This window comes from Calliphora vicina, chromosome 2 (genome assembly GCF_958450345.1).
Source record: "Calliphora vicina chromosome 2, idCalVici1.1, whole genome shotgun sequence".
Taxonomy (NCBI): Eukaryota; Metazoa; Arthropoda; class Insecta; order Diptera; family Calliphoridae; genus Calliphora; species Calliphora vicina.
Window position 1 is genome coordinate 116,035,206 of NC_088781.1, and position 17,679 is coordinate 116,052,884.

General features: G+C 31.8%; 1 protein-coding gene across 1 annotated transcript; it reads right to left on the reverse strand.

Annotated features, from left to right (window-relative positions):
- Positions 1-1,434: 1,434 nt before the first annotated feature.
- On the reverse strand, positions 1,435-16,836 carry Sec71 (ADP ribosylation factor guanine nucleotide exchange factor Sec71). The gene is made up of 4 exons (XM_065499542.1): positions 15,676-16,836; positions 10,267-12,647; positions 8,085-10,148; positions 1,435-4,355 (listed from the first exon to the last, which is right to left on the reverse strand). Exons 1-4 carry the CDS (start codon positions 16,490-16,492, stop codon positions 4,218-4,220), a joined length of 5,400 nt encoding a protein of 1,799 aa, XP_065355614.1. The 5' UTR covers positions 16,493-16,836; the 3' UTR covers positions 1,435-4,217.
- Between the last annotated feature and the right edge of the window lie 843 nt (positions 16,837-17,679).

Below are 17,679 nucleotides of genomic sequence, written 5' to 3' on the forward strand. Positions count from 1 at the left end.
CTTATTGTATATCCTTACCACTCATGGTGTATATCCTTTCCATTCATGGTGAAGGGTATAAAAGTAATCTACATATGGGCAATTCCATGAGAATCGTCATGACCACGACTGAAAAAACAAAAACCCTTTAACCTTTTTTTCAAGATGATTTGAATAGAAGAAAATAATCAAATGTTACTATGTGAAAGTGTTTAGATCATATTACAACGTTTTAAAGACAAAAATAATAGTTTAAACTGATTACATTTATTTTTTTAATGTTAGGATAAAATTGCAGCGAAAACTAGGCTCCCAATTAGCTTGTAGTATGAAATGAATTTGAATCTGATTGGCGCATATTCATAAATCATATCTAAAGTCGGAACTAGTAAAACAGAAACTAAAAAATAGTTCATAGATAGTTGTAGATCTTATTCACAATTCATAACTAGCTTAGTTACTGATTTGACATGTAGATTTCAAAAATACACATATAGAATCTTCTCATCGAGCACTACAAAAAACTTAGTTGTAGCTATCAATTATATCTTAAGCTTAGGAGATATTCGCATTTGAAAATTATATTTTCAACAATTTTAAAATGGCGATTTTTCGCTAATTTTTTGGCAAAAAAGAACTAAGTTTCGATAAAATATGTATTTCAAATGAAAAAAAATTTAAAAGTTGTTGTTACCGATAAATTTATAAATAATCAAAAAAAGTTTTTCTCCTGTAAAATTTGTGTTTTGTCGCTTACGATAATTTGGCGCTAAGGGCTTGATATACAATTTTTATATGACCCGGAAAGCGAACTTAATGCAAAATCATGCAAAGTAAAAATTGGCTCACTTCAGCGGACCTCGCCAGAACTATCCAAACTTTTCCAATTTTAAAAAAAAATTTAGGTTTTGTATAATCCTATATGTTTCTTACTTACAAAGTTATTTTACTATGACCGCTTTAACACTCAGTTTTTGGAACACATTTTCCCCGTTTTAGGAATTTTGTAATTTGAAAATAAAAAAATGTCAAAAATTCCAAATTTTGTTATATGTATCTTTAACCGTTAAAATTTTATATTTTTCTTTGTGGAAAATCACAATATTATAATTTTTTTAGTTTTTAAGGTAAATGTTGTCCGAAAAATTTATAAAATTATAATTTTACTAAAATATCAATCTTGAAGTCCTAAGGTTTTCAACAATATCAAATACTTACATAAAAAGCCTTTATTTACTCCTCAGAAGTTCCACAAACCTTGCCCCCTTTGACAAATTTGTACGTTTTTTCGTATATTGCATGCAAAATGTTGTTTTGTTGCGTTTTGTAATAAAATTTATGTAGAGTTGCATGTGGCACCTCTACTCCAACTTATTTTAAATAAATTAACTTATTGCTGTGGAATTTCATTGTAATTGTTAATTTACATTAAAATATAAAACTATTCTCAAGATGTTGTTTTTAAAATAATTTTATTGTAAGAATAATCATTTTTATTTAAATAAATTTCACTTTTACTATGTAATATACATTTTATTGTTATTATTATTACTAATTTTATTGTTATAATTATAATTATTTTTATTATTCACTCTATATATTTATATATATGTATGTATGTAGTATGTGTGTGTATGTATATATTTATTTAATCATTATTTTTAAATATTTATAGTTTTTGCTATTGTTATTAACCAGAAATAACTTATTTTTTTGTTTAAATTCTCCATGAATTGAAATACACAATAAAGACAACAAAACTATGGACAGTTTTTTTTTTGGTGTTGTAAATTTTTCATTCAACAAATTTTATTATTAACAAGTCACACAAAATCACACACTTTGGGTTTTGTAATTTATTATAGGTATTTTCTTTTTATTTTTCATATATTAATAAATTTTCTAGTTTGTATACTGATCGATCTTGATTGAATTTCTTATTTTTTACACAGGGATTTTAGAAGCAAATAAGAAGGTTTTCCTATTTTTATGGAAAATAAATGTGTGAGAAATTTTCTTAACAATTACACTATTTAGTATAGAAAATGTTTATTAGTGCAAAATATAGAAAGATTAATAGTTCGTTTTAGACTAGTCTAATATAAGTAGATGAAGTAAAGATTAATAAATGGTTAATATGCGTATATGTAGATGTATATATATATTTATATGAACGGATAATAAGGCTAATTATATATAAACTGTTCTTTGAGGCCAAATCTCATCTCGAATCTCAAAATCGTTTAAATATTTTATAAAAATTAAACAACAATACTTTCTGTAGATTTTATGAAAGAATTTACTCTGCATTAAATTTTAAATTAAAAGCTTTACTGCCAGTTTCCATATTTTTTTGTAAAAAAAACAAAAAAAATACATACATGTAAAATATTCACTCAAAATGCAGGCTTGTTATACAGAAACTGATTGTTAATTTGCAATAAAAATCTCAATTTAATTTTGTATGATTTTATCTTCAAATTCAAAATTTTTTATAAAAAAAAGTTTCAAAGCACACAAGAATTTCCAAAAATGTGTTTCGTTTGCACTAAACTTTTATTCGAGTTTGAGAGGCAAAAATTCGTTAAAAAAAAGAAACTCCTTTAAATTTTTCAACATATAATCTTAAGTTTTATTTCAATCAATTTTTAAATTCAGCCCAATTATGAAAAAAATTCCCCTTTTCTTTTTTTTAACATAGAATTTGAATAGGAAAAATTTTTTTTTCATAATTGGACTGATTATTATAATTTAAATTTATTTCAATATTCCACTGATCAAAAATATTAGTTCCACAACTAGTTCTAGAACGCATGCATACAGCCAGTACTCGTTCTTATTTGGTATTGGTACCAATGATTCTTATTTGAAATTGTCACCTCCAGAACTGTACATATAAAAGCGTTAAGGTGCTAATTTATTTAATCAATGGTTTTTCGTTTGAAATTGCCACACTCGAAATTAGTTCTAGAGAAGCTTTAGGAAGCAAACACACATTCTTAGGAACAGTTCTGGAACTAGGTTTTCCGTTCGTGATTTTTGGTTTAATGTTTCTATAATATTTCTATAGATATAGCATTCCATAGAAAAAGTTCTAGAAGTAATTGCGGCCTCACAAGTTCCAATACTGGCATTCAATAAATCTAAACTCAGCAGTTAAGCAAATAGTCAATGTATTCGTTATGGACAGTAATTGTCACTAATGTCTGACCACTTGGCTGATTCCAATTTATACATTTTGGGTCAATTGGTTACTTTATACATCACATGTAATCTCTGGTGCAGACAATTGTCACTTAAGTGTCTCTAAGTAGTCAAAAGTGTAGTCACTTACTCACTTACAAACAATCGGCTATTGGACAGAATTTTTGAGCTCAATTAGCATCCGTACATGTTAAAATAACTACTTATGTTGACAGTTAGGTAGCTTGTAAGTTAACTGAATCCATGTAACCGGTATGTGAATCCAATGCGTTGACTACTTTTGACCATCTATCAGACAGTCTTATTGTAATCCAAAAGGATCAATTGAACCCCTGATTAGGACATCCACGTGCTAAAATAACTAGTCACGTAGCTAGTTATATAACTAGCTGTCAACCTAAATGATAGGTAAAATCGTTAGTTCTGGATAGTCTTCTAGAACTGCTGGGAAGTGCTTTAGATTACACTCGTTCTAGAACTAGTTATTTTTATATTTTGAAATTAGAAAAATTTAAACATATTTTAATAAGTTGTTATTGATTTTACAAATTTTAAACAAACTTCATTTTTTTACAATCTTTATTAAATTTGGACTTATGACTAAAAACTAAAGGAATTCTTTGAAACATACACAACAAACAAAACAAAAAAAAAACAATAGATTAAATAATAAATTGAAATTAAAAATTTCAGTTATATTGCAATACCAGAACATAAACCTTTTTTTTTAATACATGTTACATGTTTAATGTACTATTTTTCTTTAAATGACCAATTTACAATATTTTATTGAATTGTATAGATTATATAATAATAATAATAATATAAAGGATAAATAAATATATGTATGTATATAAATTGTATAATAATTTATTTGTTTAAAAAACAATTGTTTTAATTTGAATAGTATTTCGCATGTATTTCGTAAATCTCTCGAAAATTGTTTATTATTTTATATATATATATAATTTTATTTTAAAATTTAAAGTCGAATTTTAATGGAATTGGTTGTAGTAGTTATGGTATCAGTACCACTATTTTACATTTAATATATTAAACACTGGACCAATACGTAAAAATACACGCCTAAGGACACTTCGTAATTCGGGCTTCAAGTCGAAACACATTAATTCACATAATAAAGCATAATAGTTAGAGACGTGCGTAGCAAACTGTAAATTAAAAGAACATTAATTATAGCTAATATTGTTTTTTTTTTAAAAATATAGTTAATAAATAAAATAATAATAAATACATTACATCCTTTTCCTTATCGTTTCCTTTTTCGAAATAGATTTCCATCACATACCTGATTAAGTATGTTTTTCTGAATTATAAATATTTAAAAAATTTTAGCCAGTAATGGTTCGAACCAGTTCTTACTTTATTCAATGATTTATACTTTATATAGTCACCCTCGGAACTAGTTATACGGCATTGGTAAATAAATAACACACCTTCTTAAGAACGGGTTTTCCATCAAATTTTTTGGTTCGAAATTGTCAGACTTTGAACTAATTTTGAGAATCAGAATTGTATTGTATTGTTTCTTTCATTATATAACATAAAAAGTTTAAAATATTCCCCCTTATCGTGGTTGGCGTAAACGTCATACGCCAACGACAGTTTCGTACTAGATTAAAGAAACAGTTTGCATTTTATCTTTAATCTAGTACGAAACAGTCGTAGGCATATGATGTTTACGTTAACCACGATAAGGGTGATTAATATTTACTGGAAAAATGCTTATTAATCGATTTTTGAATCCATTTAGCGTTTGTTACATTCAATTTTAAAAATGGCCAACATACAATCATGTTCAACACAATCACCCCTTTATGTAAGTCGTTGTCGACACAAAGTCACGTCGACAGCAAAAAAAAAAATGGAATGAATATTTCAGTTTTTAACGTTTAAAACGTTTATTACATTTCTATTGTTGATTTTCGTAATTACAGAATGGCTTTCTTCGAACACATTTCTAATAAAATTAGTAAAAACAAGTAAGAGAGCTATATTCGGCTGTACCGAATCTTATACCCTTCACCAAATTATACTTTAAAATAAAATTTTTAAAAATTCCATTTTTTTAAAATTGGTTTTCAATTTTTTTTTTTTAATTTTTATTTTCGAAATTATTTTTTAATTTTTTTTAAAAAAGTTTTTTCCCAATTTTTTTTTTTTAAATTTATGACCAAAAAATATTTTTGGTGACAAAAAAAATTCCAACTTACTGTAGTAGCCTTATATACATACATCGTTGCAATGGACTTTGAAATATCTATCATTGGATATCCATATTGTCTATGTTAATGACTTAGTAATCCAGATATAGATCAAAAATAGTCCAAAAATCGAGGTTATCCCAGTTTTTCCTTATATCTCAGCCATTTATGGACCGATTTTCCGATATATTGATGTATGAATCAAGTATGTAAGATATTTGGGGGCTACGGAAAGTTGATTTCAACATACAGACGCACAAACGGACATGGCATGTTGAAGGGTATAAAAATAGATAAAACATGTAATTTTTTATTGTTTGTCTATGTTAATGAATTAATCCCGTATAGGTAAAAAATCGTAGTAGGATTTTTTCTTATATCTCAGACGTTTGTGGGCTGATTTTTCCGAATTTAAATAGCAAACCAACCAGGTCTATAGCGGACATATTGATGTATCAACCATATATGTAAGTTATTTTCTAACAAACTTATTGTATATCCTTACCACTCATGGTGTATATCCTTTCCATTCATGGTGAAGGGTATAAAAGTAATCTACATATGGGCAATTCCATGAGAATCGTCATGACCACGACTGAAAAAACAAAAACCCTTTAACCTTTTTTTCAAGATGATTTGAATAGAAGAAAATAATCAAATGTTACTATGTGAAAGTGTTTAGATCATATTACAACGTTTTAAAGACAAAAATAAACTAAAAAATAGTTCATAGATAGTTGTAGATCTTATTCACAATTCATAACTAGCTTAGTTACTGATTTGACATGTAGAGAAATCAAAATGTCGATAATATGTCAATCGATATATATTGTAATTATTTAAAAGGCTTATAAAGCTATTAAAAAACTATTTTTGTTCTCTAAAAAGTACATACAAAATTTATAGTTGTAATTTGTATGCAAATCAATTAAAATAAGGGCATGTAAAATTAAATTTTTCAATAGAATGTTGTTGACAAAAAAAAACACATCTCTAGATTATTTTCACGACCAGTCCGAATTACTTAATTCGCGTTTTGAATTACGATTGCGAATCAACCTGTTTACACGACAACATTCGTAATTCAGTTTGACATTTATTTATTTCTTCTTCTTCTTGTTTTTTTCTTCTGTTTATATGTTTTGTTTTTTTGTTTATTTTGTTTGTTTGGTGCGAATTTTAAATTTGTAATTTGGCAATGGATAAAAAAGGTAAGTAAAAACATAAAATTGTAGCATTATTAATTAAACAAATATAATTTAATTATTATTTTCATTATTAGAAAAAAGAAAAAGTGCAAGCAAGTGGGACCAGGGCAGCGAGCGGGCTTTATTAGAGGTGTGGGCTGAAAGAATGGCAGAGCTGCTACTTCTACAAATGAATTTAACTTTAATCAGACTTTTTATTTCTTTTAATTTATTTATTTAATACAAAAATCTTTTTCTTTATTTTGTTTTGACATTTTTGTTTAGACAGCTGATTTTGATACATAAATAATCGATAAAAATTAGAGATGACAGTCATTCGTTCGTAATTCATAAGGTAATTCAAACTGAATTACGTACGAACAAGGTAATTCGCACTTGAAATTTTGTATGGCGAATCATGTAATTCAGTTCGTAATTGGGGGTTGAATGACGAATGAGAGCGTGAATGACGAATAATGCCGTCGTGTGAACATGGTATTAAAATTAAATCAATCAGCTGTTTTTTGAATGTATTAGTAGTTGGCATTTAGTTACAACTTTACCCATGATTAAGTGCTAACTAATTGTGCTGAAAGTAACCAATTGTGAATAGCTTAAATAGGTACTTAAAAAAGTCAACACTTGGTGATCGTTTATGAATATGCGCCATTGTTTTTTGCTATTGTCAAATTGTTTATTCAAACCGAATGTATATTTTCTATTAATTTTTTTAGTTTTTGTACCATGGTTTTTGTATACATATATTTACAGAATATATATTGTTTTATTATAAGAGAAGAATCTATCACGTACGGTATGTTACGTACGATATTATATTTTATTTATTATAAAATCATCCAAAGATTATTTTCATTTAAATATGACGGATTGTAAAGGAAAAATATTTCGTTTAGTGTAAGAAATTAAAAGAAAACATAACGCCACTCACGATTCGAATATTTTCGCATATTTCTACATGTTCCTCAAAATGAGTTCCGTTTTATGTCACGTACGATATACCCTTACATCGCTCAATATTTTGGACAACAATATTTCGAAAGAACTTTTTATTATTTTAAAATACAGTACCATCTGAATGGAACATAAAGACCAAATTATTTTTCAGATGCTCTTATTTTTGCAAAATCTATTCCATTCTATAGGCGTACAAATGTCACGTACGATGATATGGAATTGCCCATATGTATGTGATAGGTGTAGAAAGAGGAATTTTATATTTCTTTTTGGAATTATATGTGCAATAGGGATATAACTATTGAATAAAATTAAAAGCATCTTTTGGAAAATCTTACTGAAATCCCTAGTTTTTTATATAAATAAAAAAAATATAATATGGAATTGTAAAGGAGAATAATATTATGAATTTTATGTTTTCCTTGGAAAAAAACTTTAGTTTTAACTAAAATATAACTAAAGCAATTGTTTTAAAATAAAATTTGAAGAACAAGAATATTAAAATTGAACTTACCCTTGCATCGGACATTTTAAGTAATCTTGTCAAAATTAGCAATAACAGCGATGTCCATGCATCACGATGAGCTTCACTTTGTAAACTAAGGAAATATGTTAATGCTTCTTTACACACTTGCACTAATTCCTGTTCGATGCCTGGCCAATCGCTGCGTCTATTCTCGTCGCCATACATTTTAAAGAAGATTCTGAGCACACAGGCCAATGAGGCGGTTTCTTGTTTTAATAAATTCGGTTTGATGGAACCCTTAAAACCAGCACGCCACAATATATTACGTTGTTCCTGATCAGCATTAAAACGTTTGCCAAAGCGATGGGATTGCATTAGACAATCGGCCAACGTAAGTAGTTGGCGTGTACGTAAATAGCTGTACATGCCCTGCTCTTCACGTTGACAATCAAGCATGGGGTGAGTAGTTAGATTGCCTGTTAAATCTGCGGCGGCCTGCGCCAATGTTTCAGCATCTTCTTTACGGGAGGTGGCCGGGAAAAAGATGATGTTATCAACAGTTTGTATCAGCTCTAGTTGTACAACACATTTGATATTGAGACTTTCAAACAAAGCCGGATTTTGTGGAACAATTGGATGTTGGGGAGTGGCATGCGGATGTTGGTGGTGGTGCAACGATTGCTGTTGCTGATGATGATGGTGGGATTGATGGGTGTGATCATCATCATAACTTCCCGAATTACTATAAACGGAATGTTGAGAATATGAACGATTTAGAGTATCGTTCACACGAGGATGCGAACCTTTGCGTAAGTGGGGAGTTTGAGGATTATTATGAGCTGCTGTTTGATACTGTACTTGACCTTGATGTGTCTGGTGGTGTGGTTGCTGCTGTAACTGCATTTGTTGTTGTAGCTGGGGATTTGGACGCCATGACAACAACTCTCCTGGCAGCGTAGCATTAAATATATCCAGTATACATTGGCAAGTTTTATCCCAGGTAGCTTCATTGAATTTAAAACCATTCGATATAACCAAATTCTCTAAACAATTTGTGCCAGATCTGGCCAACTGCTCGTTATTCTGCTGAACACACCAGTGTAACTGAGCAAACAGGTCTTCCAACAATAGATGACCCAAGACATCAAAGTATTGCGTAAATACATCAATAATGGCATATAAAGCATGATTGCAGGTGGTGGTCATCCATTCAGATTTCTCTGTTACATGTTCCGGTAGTTTCATGTTGTCGAAAATACGGAAAATCACATTAAACAAATCCTTCCACCAATTAGGCTTAAAGCTGTCTCCATGGGTTTTAACAATCTCAAAGAGCACTGTCAATCCTCGGGTTCTCACATCCAATTTACAGCGATTCACCACGCACGACAAAGAAAACAACATGGGGAACCAGCCTCTGACCCAAACACGATCTTCTTCTGCCACCGAAATATCATTCTCCATGCCAGCATGTTCGGCAAACAGTTGCGGTGATTCATGTACACACAAAGCACATGTTCTCACCAAACGAATAGCCTCCATACTTGTGTCGGGAAAACGGGCATTGCAGGCAAATTCCGATAAACATTTGACAGCATCCTGGAAGGAGTCTACCATAACAGCAAATTGCTTTTGATATAACTCCCCTATTATTTTGCCGGTCGTTTGAAAAGCCAACTCAACTATAGCTTCCTCATGATCTCCCGCTGCCAAATGAAAAATGGAGAAAATGTTTTTCCAACCAGACTTAATATTGCGAGCTTGCGAATTAACCATTTGGGCTACACAACGCACCACCATGTCTCGTATGGCAGGTGATTGATTCTTTTTCATTATATGTTCAAATGGCCGCAGAAAATCCTTTTGGAAACGGAAATTTGCAAATTCACCTTTTTCCATAAATTTCATCGACAATTGACGCAACGAATCCAAGGCAAAGAAGGAAATTTCTTCATTGGTATTACAGCCAACAGTGTTAAAGTGTTCACCCAGCACTTGCCAAATGCGAGACCACTGCAAACGTATACGCTCCATGTTGTAGTAGGAAATTTCCACTATTTTCTGTAACGAAAACATGCGTGGCTGGGTATTGTGTAATTCTTCGATTGAGACCTGAAAAAGAGATTGGTTGGAATGAAAAATTTTAGAGGTGTTTGGCAAATTTCAAATGAAAAGAACATTATCTGCATGGTGAAAATTAAATAAAAACCAAACACACTTTTCCTCTTACCTGACACAAAGCCTTTACAAAATCCACAATAGCATCACCATCCAAACGTATGGAACCCGTAAAAATACGATCCACAGCTACCACAACACTTTGGCTACTTGTCTGGCCAATATGCTCCTTAACACTGGGATTCAGCGAATCCTTAAGAGTGGTCTGAGCACCAGATAAGAATTTCGGTCGTACCCCGGTGCCAATTAGTTGCGCCAATTCTAATTGACTAATGCATTTCACAATATCCAACCAACTGGAGCCCAAATAATTGCCATCAGTGTGAGCAACCATTATTAGTGTCTTAATGGTATCAATATTTTTAGCCTTCATTTCATTGATGGGCGAGTTAGCGGTGAGCAGTGTAAATCTAGCCAAGGCCTGCACATAAGCGTCTCGTTCTAAGGTCATGTGGAAAATACAAGCGATACGTATGGCACAGCGTATACCATCCAAGCAGAGACAAGCTATTTCGGGATCATCACAGTCCTGTAGGCCCACCGAAAAGGCTGCCAAGAAGGGAGTCCAGGCCATTTTGAACATGGGCCGCACATGCTCCAAATGTTTGGCCGATGTGAAAGGTGACTTTACATGCGAAACAGATTCCATAAGATTTTTGGCCGCCGTCGATATGGCCTCCATTTCCATATTCCACAAAAGTTTGCGTCGTTTTTCGTTGGCAATAATTTGTTTGCCCGGTTTATTAACCACCGTGTTTTTCATTTTTATTTCATGACCGGCAATTTCGTCATATATTGAGGACAAATAGTCGACGGGTAGATCATCTCGGCTATCACTAACACCTTGATTAAGTTTTATATATTGCTCTTTAGTCATTTTATTTTTCACCTGTGGTGAATGTAAATCGGTAGTCAACATTATAATGGAAAAGGCCAAAACATACACAGTATCTGCACTTTGGAATAGCGGATTATTGGGATTGCATTCACAATAACGACTGGCAAATTTCTCCATAAGACGATCGATCTTTTGGGCTTCTCCGGGCAAACGGAATTCCTCCAAAAGCATACGCAAAGCAGAAACCACTTCAAGATTGTGAAATTCAAAAGCGTCTATATAAGCACACATAACTTCTTTCGAATGATCATCATTCTCTCCTATGAAATTGCCTATGATAGTCTTGTCTAAACGTTCATCCTCGTGCAGCCATTTGGCTATATCCTTGGGTGTGACCCCCAATAGTTTTTTATCTTGCAGAAATTGTACTCCCTTTTTAGGCTTACGATTGAATATCTCAATGCCAGCTTCCATGACCTCCTTGCGCATTTTTCTTTCCTCCAGAGCTTCAGGCAGATCAAGAACTTCTGAATTTTTAACACTGCCATATGAGTTTAAACTGTGGCTGGAGCCGCCATGCGTAGAACGTATTTGAGATATAGCATCTGTATTATCTGTGGGTGATTGTAAATCAGCAGAGTTGGCGGAACGATTATGAGCTGTACCTTCATGGGCATTTAGTGAGGGCATATTTGGATTGACATACAAATCCTGGCTCCACTCTACCATGCACTTTAGTATGGAAACTAAACATTCTAAGCCTCTGATACGCATTGATTTCTCTTCCATGGGATTAGCACCCAACTCCAGAGCTTGTCTGCCTTGAGCAATTTTCGATAAATCATTTACCAGGCGTTCAAAGAGATTTGCCGCTTGAAAATCACAATCGTAATTTACATAGATATCCACCACCGATTGGGCATCAGCACAAATACGTGTCAACGCTTGTATAACCATCCATTTGTGTTCAAACGAACTGGAAGTGGCCTCCAAAATATTTAAGAAAATTTCCTTGAAAAATACCTCAATTTGTTTCTTCAAATGTATTTTAAAGTTGGACAACAGGGCCACAAATATCGACAATGACAGCTCAAATACCTCAGGCACCAAACTTACACCATTTTTGGACAAGGCTACACATAAATACTGTTTAATGGCCATGATGAACATCTCGTTGGAACGAAAAACTGGACCAGCATTTTGTAGTATTGACAACAGCAAACGTAAAGATAAAACTTTTGATCTCAATTCATGAGACTTGGGATCGGGATGTCCCTCTGGCAAAGGCTTCATGGACAATTTACACAATGCCCGAAACACTAAGAAGGCATCTTTTTGTAGAACGTGGGTAAATTTAGCTGTGACCACAGCATCATTTTCGCTATGCATTTCAGCGCTTTCTTCTGAGTTTAAGTGCAAATTGTTGTCCGATAAGGTGTGATTAGCATTACCTTCAGAACCAGTTGTGGATATGTTATTAGAGCTGGTGTTATTGGTGCTATTGCTATTATTATTATTATTAGTAGCAGCAGTTTGCTCTTCATCATTGATGACAATTTCGGGAGAAGTTTCTTTGAGAACTTCGGTAATAGCGGCTAGAAAAAAATATGTGAACTTTTTAATGGAATATTTCAAAGTTAATAAAATAACAGCGCCATGAATATGAAGCAATCTTGTGCTAACTAACTAGCTGTTAAGTATTTTGTGTGTAAATTTCGATAAGAAGAAGATGACAAGCAGAGTTTTGAAAATTTTATCAATTTTACTAAACTTGTTACGTTTGAAAGTGTGGTTTACTATGAAGAATGAATACTAATTATAATTGTAGTAGGAAAGAATAAGGTCTTGATTATTTTTTTAATATCAAAACAAATTTGATATTTTAATTAGATAATTTTAATTAGTAAAAATTTATAACCGATTATGGCCAATAAGCTAGGTTGTTGAAAAAATAATTGGGGGATTCAAACGGTCTCCTATTAGGTCGTATTGTGATAATGTCATAAAATATTTTTTTTAGTTTAAATAAATTTTTGTTGGGTTTCAAACAAAAAAGATATAAACTAATAAGACTTTTAGAACTATGTCATAAAATAACAATTTTTTTGTGTGCAGCACAACAAGAATTTGTTTAAACTAAAAAAAATATTTTACGACATTATGACAATACGACCTAATAGCACCGTTTGAATCCCCCAAATAAATAAAAATAAATTAATTAATTCGTAGCCCTAATTCCTTAGTACTTCAATCGAATTGAATTTATTCCTTTAATAATATATTATAATAGATTTGAATTGATGTGCAGTGGTTTAATTCCTTTAATAATATACTATAATAGAATTGAATTGATATTGATGACAATACATGGAAATGGAAACTTTTCAAATATTCAATTAATATATCCAAAAAAAATCTTATGAAATTTTTATTTTTTTTTAGTATTTTAATAATATATACTTTGTTACATAGAATAAACACATAGAACGGAAGGAGAGAGTAATATATATTGAAAAATTACTCTCTTTTCACACATACGGGTGATACAATAACAAAATACATGCAATACATTCTCATGAATTAGGTTTTTGACAACAAGCTTAGGTTTTTGGCTCTCTGTTACCTATCTAGTTATTGTCTATGCTTTGTTACTTCTATAGAATGTACAGGAGGGTCGATTGATAAATAAAATTGTTGGTAAACAATTTTGTAAAAAAAAAATTTGGTGAAAAATCGAGGTAGTAAATCATGTATGAAAGTTATTTGGGGGCTTCGGAAACTTTGTTTCAACTAACAGACGTACATGTCAATATTGACTATAATATAAATAATAATCCAGAATATACAATGGTGGTGCAATAAGTCCATGACTTTTTGAATTTCCCGGCACATAACTGAAAGGCAACAATGCTCCTGTCAACAAGCATAAATACTATACATTTCAATGGTAAAAAAAATGGTTTACTGAATTTCGTTGTGGCCGAAGGGAAATAGGGAAATTGTGGAAGCCATAGGCGTCTCACATGGCTCAGTGGTTTCAATTTTGAATGATCACTTAGGTATGAGAAAGCTTTCCGCAAGAAAGGAAAGAGTACACACTTATGCAGTTTCCATGACAAAAATCCATGAATTAGGTTAGGGATCATTTCCTCTTTGACCCTATTCTGCGGATTTAGCTCCGAGTGACTATTTCTTGTTTCCAAACATGAAGAAATGTCTCTGCGGAAAGAGATTTGTCTCCAACGATGAAATCATCATATTTTGATGAACTCGACAAGTCAAATTTTTTGGTAGGGGTAAACAAACTTGGAGAAATGTTGGACCCATCCACAATCGGAATGACAAACTTATATACACCAGTGCCACTTATGGTGAAGGGTATAAAAACAAACTAAAAAGTATTCATTATTAGACTAATGACAATGAATGGAAACTTAGGTTTCACTTTAAAAAAAAAACCGTTTACTGTAAAATTATAGCACCCTATAGTAACTCAGTTTTTTATTGGATTCCCTTGTATTTTATTACTGCTTCACAGTAAACGATGCATTGAACCAATTAAAGATTCAATTGTCTCCATTGCAATACTTTTTCATTCTCTCATAATCACATCTAGTTATAATTTTGATTCCTAAGTTTTATATGGGATTGAGATCTGGCGATTCGGATCTGACCACTTCAAAACCACTCGGTTACAACCCTTGCGCTTTGTTGATGTTCATTATAATACTGGAATTCCAAACAAGGATCTGTATCCGATTCCAGTCTTAGTATATTTTATGATATGAATTAGACCCATACCTTTCCCTGAAAAACAGCCTCAAACCATAAAATTACATAACATATTTATGTACTTGAGGTCCCTTCCCCTTCTTAAATTGAATTTATATTCATCCGAAAGATTTCTGTTTCTGTGAGCATAATAGGTTCTTACGCCAGGCAATAGCAACCAACCAAAACCAGTTAGCCCTGCGGCTAACCGTTCGAAGCTAATTTCCAATTTTAGATTATTGATAAACTCCCGGTCATTTTTGGGAATTTTCTATTACTAGAAAATATCAGTGGTATCACCTTGTTAGATTCATTCACTAAAATGCTATTTTAAACAAAATATGTATATGAAATATATTTTCAAAACTATTTTCCATGGACATATAAGGATCCTGAATATATATCCTTCTGTGGGTCTACGAGCAATATATCGATTTGTTACAAATGGAAAGATAAAATCAATATAACACCCATAGTTTTGGTAATGGGTATACAAATTGGGGTGTAAATAAACTATTTCAATTATTAAATCTATTAACAGAAATGGACGTTATTTTCAGTGTGCGCTTAAAAGCGTCAGAACTAAATTAATTGTTTCTGCTTCTGAATAAAAAAAATTATATACATAGTATATCTCGAAACTCTTTATCATTGTTCCATACTTTCCTTAAAAACCAAATTTAAAATTTCCTTTCACCCCAATTATCACGATGTCTTATGTATAACTTATAGTTATATTGAGTGTTAAAATAATTTTTGTATATAAACTGTCAGTATAACTGTAGGTTAAAACGTAACATTACATTGTGATAATAGTGGTCAGTAAAACTGCTTAACCAGACATTAACTCACCATTCAATATTTCCTCTACTACAGCAGCTGCCACCGATTCGGGAGTTTCCTCTTCAGTACCACTTACACTTTTCACACTTACACTGGCCTCCGAAGCTTGCGATGTGTTTGCATCATTATTGCCATTATTAGCAGCGGCCGCTGCCAGGGCTGCTTGAGCCGCTACTTCATACACTTGATTTTCCATGCGCGAAAATATCACATCCAACATTTGAGTCAAAGTGGCACAAGCAGTTGTCTGATTGACCAAATTTTTACTCGACAAGTAAATGTCATAGCAAGTACGTACTGCCTGCAATACAGTACCCTCATGAATCTCAACATGCTGTGAGGTGACCACAGTGAGCAAGGCTTTGATGATTTGCAATTGAACGCATTCGTCGGTCTGTGGTCCATTGAAACAACCGCATATGGTGTTGACAATGCGATCAATTAACAAATGTCCCGGACTGGAAGAGTCCTGAATGGCGCCAGTTAGATGTCCATATGCTATCAACTTCTCCAAGCAATCCAAAGCTGTCACCACAATACGCGGTGAACGACTCTTGCAGGCCAACTCAAATGGCAGAAAATACGTCTCCGCATTTATAATGCTGGCTGCATCGTTTTTCGGCAGTGGCAGTGCAGCACAAGGGAGCTCGTTACCTTCTGCTATTTGACCAGCATTGATTAGTTCAGCTTTGATTTGTTCCAAAGCTGTGTCGCATGATTTTTTCAATTGTGAATTTTGGGAACGTTTAATATCCTTATCGGCAAGGATTTTCTCTAAAGCACGCACTATAAACATTTCTTTAGTTTTTGTGGAAAAACTTTGCATTATGCATCAAGGTCTTTGCATGTGAAATTCAATCGAAAAATTGGGGCTTTCGTCGTCGTTTGGGTTGATGTGTCAATATGACTGGCACAACACAACTCTCACACACACAAAAAACCACAACACCGTTTCGTATATTTTTTTTCTTTTTCTCTTATTTTCTTGTTCACGTTGGAAAAATATTCAATAGATTTTCCTCATTCTGTTAACTGTGTACGGAAAGTCATTTTCCATGTATTGAAGATAATTAAATTAAAAAATATATAACTTTTTTATCGGTTTTAATTAAGTAAAAATTACAAGTAGTGAAAAAAATTTTTATCACGATATTAACACACAAGAGCGAGAAAAAGAACGTCATCAGTGAATGTCAAACAGAGAAAAACACCTGTCAAATGTCAGTAAGTGCAGGCCGTAACTACACTGTAAATCACAATTAAATTATAGTAAACAAACATGGAAAATAAGTTAAAGTTCAATTTAACGGTTTTTTTTCAATATGAAAATTATGTTAATTTGAACATGAGACTATATTGATCGTTGGTGAATGACGTCAAATAGCTGTCACACTGAAAACATTGCAAATGTTGGTTAATACAATATATACATATTTGGGGTATTCACACGGTCTACTATTTGGTCATATTGTCATAATGTCCTAATATATTTTGATAGTTTAAACAAATTTTTGTTGTGTTTCAAACAAAAAAGTTCTAAACTAATAACACTATTTGAACTATGTTTAATGTTTTGTCATAAAATAATACTTTTTTTTGTTTTAAACACAACAGCTATTATAATATATTAGGACATTATGACAATATGACTAATAGCAGACCATGTGAAGTTTAAACAAATTTTTGTTGTGTTTCAAACAAAAAAGTTCTAAACTAATAACACTATTTGAACTATGTTTATTGTTTTGTCATAAAATAATACTTTTTTTGTTTTAAACACAACAGCTATTATAATATATTAGGACATTATGACAATATGACTAATAGCAGACCATGTGAATACCCCAATTATGTATTGTTTTATAAATAAGTACCCAGGAAATATTTTGTAGTATTCAGTTATTTACCTTCAAAGTTTCTAAATGTATATTTTCGGGTTGTTGATCATTGGTAGAAATATTAGGAAATTTTTACTAAATGTTTATCTCGGGATCCCCTTACTCGGAATTTTGT

Excerpts from the sequence above, each read along its gene's own strand:
- Sec71 (XM_065499542.1), bottom strand. The coding sequence starts at position 16,492 with ATGCAAAGTTTTTCCACAAAAACTAAAGAAATGTTTATAGTGCGTGCT. Across the intron at positions 12,648-15,675 it reads AGTAGAGGAAATATTGAATG|CCGCTATTACCGAAGTTCTC; the intron begins GTGAGTTAATGT and ends ATTTTTTTCTAG. Across the intron at positions 10,149-10,266 it reads TTGTAAAGGCTTTGTGTCAG|GTCTCAATCGAAGAATTACA; the intron begins GTAAGAGGAAAA and ends TCTCTTTTTCAG.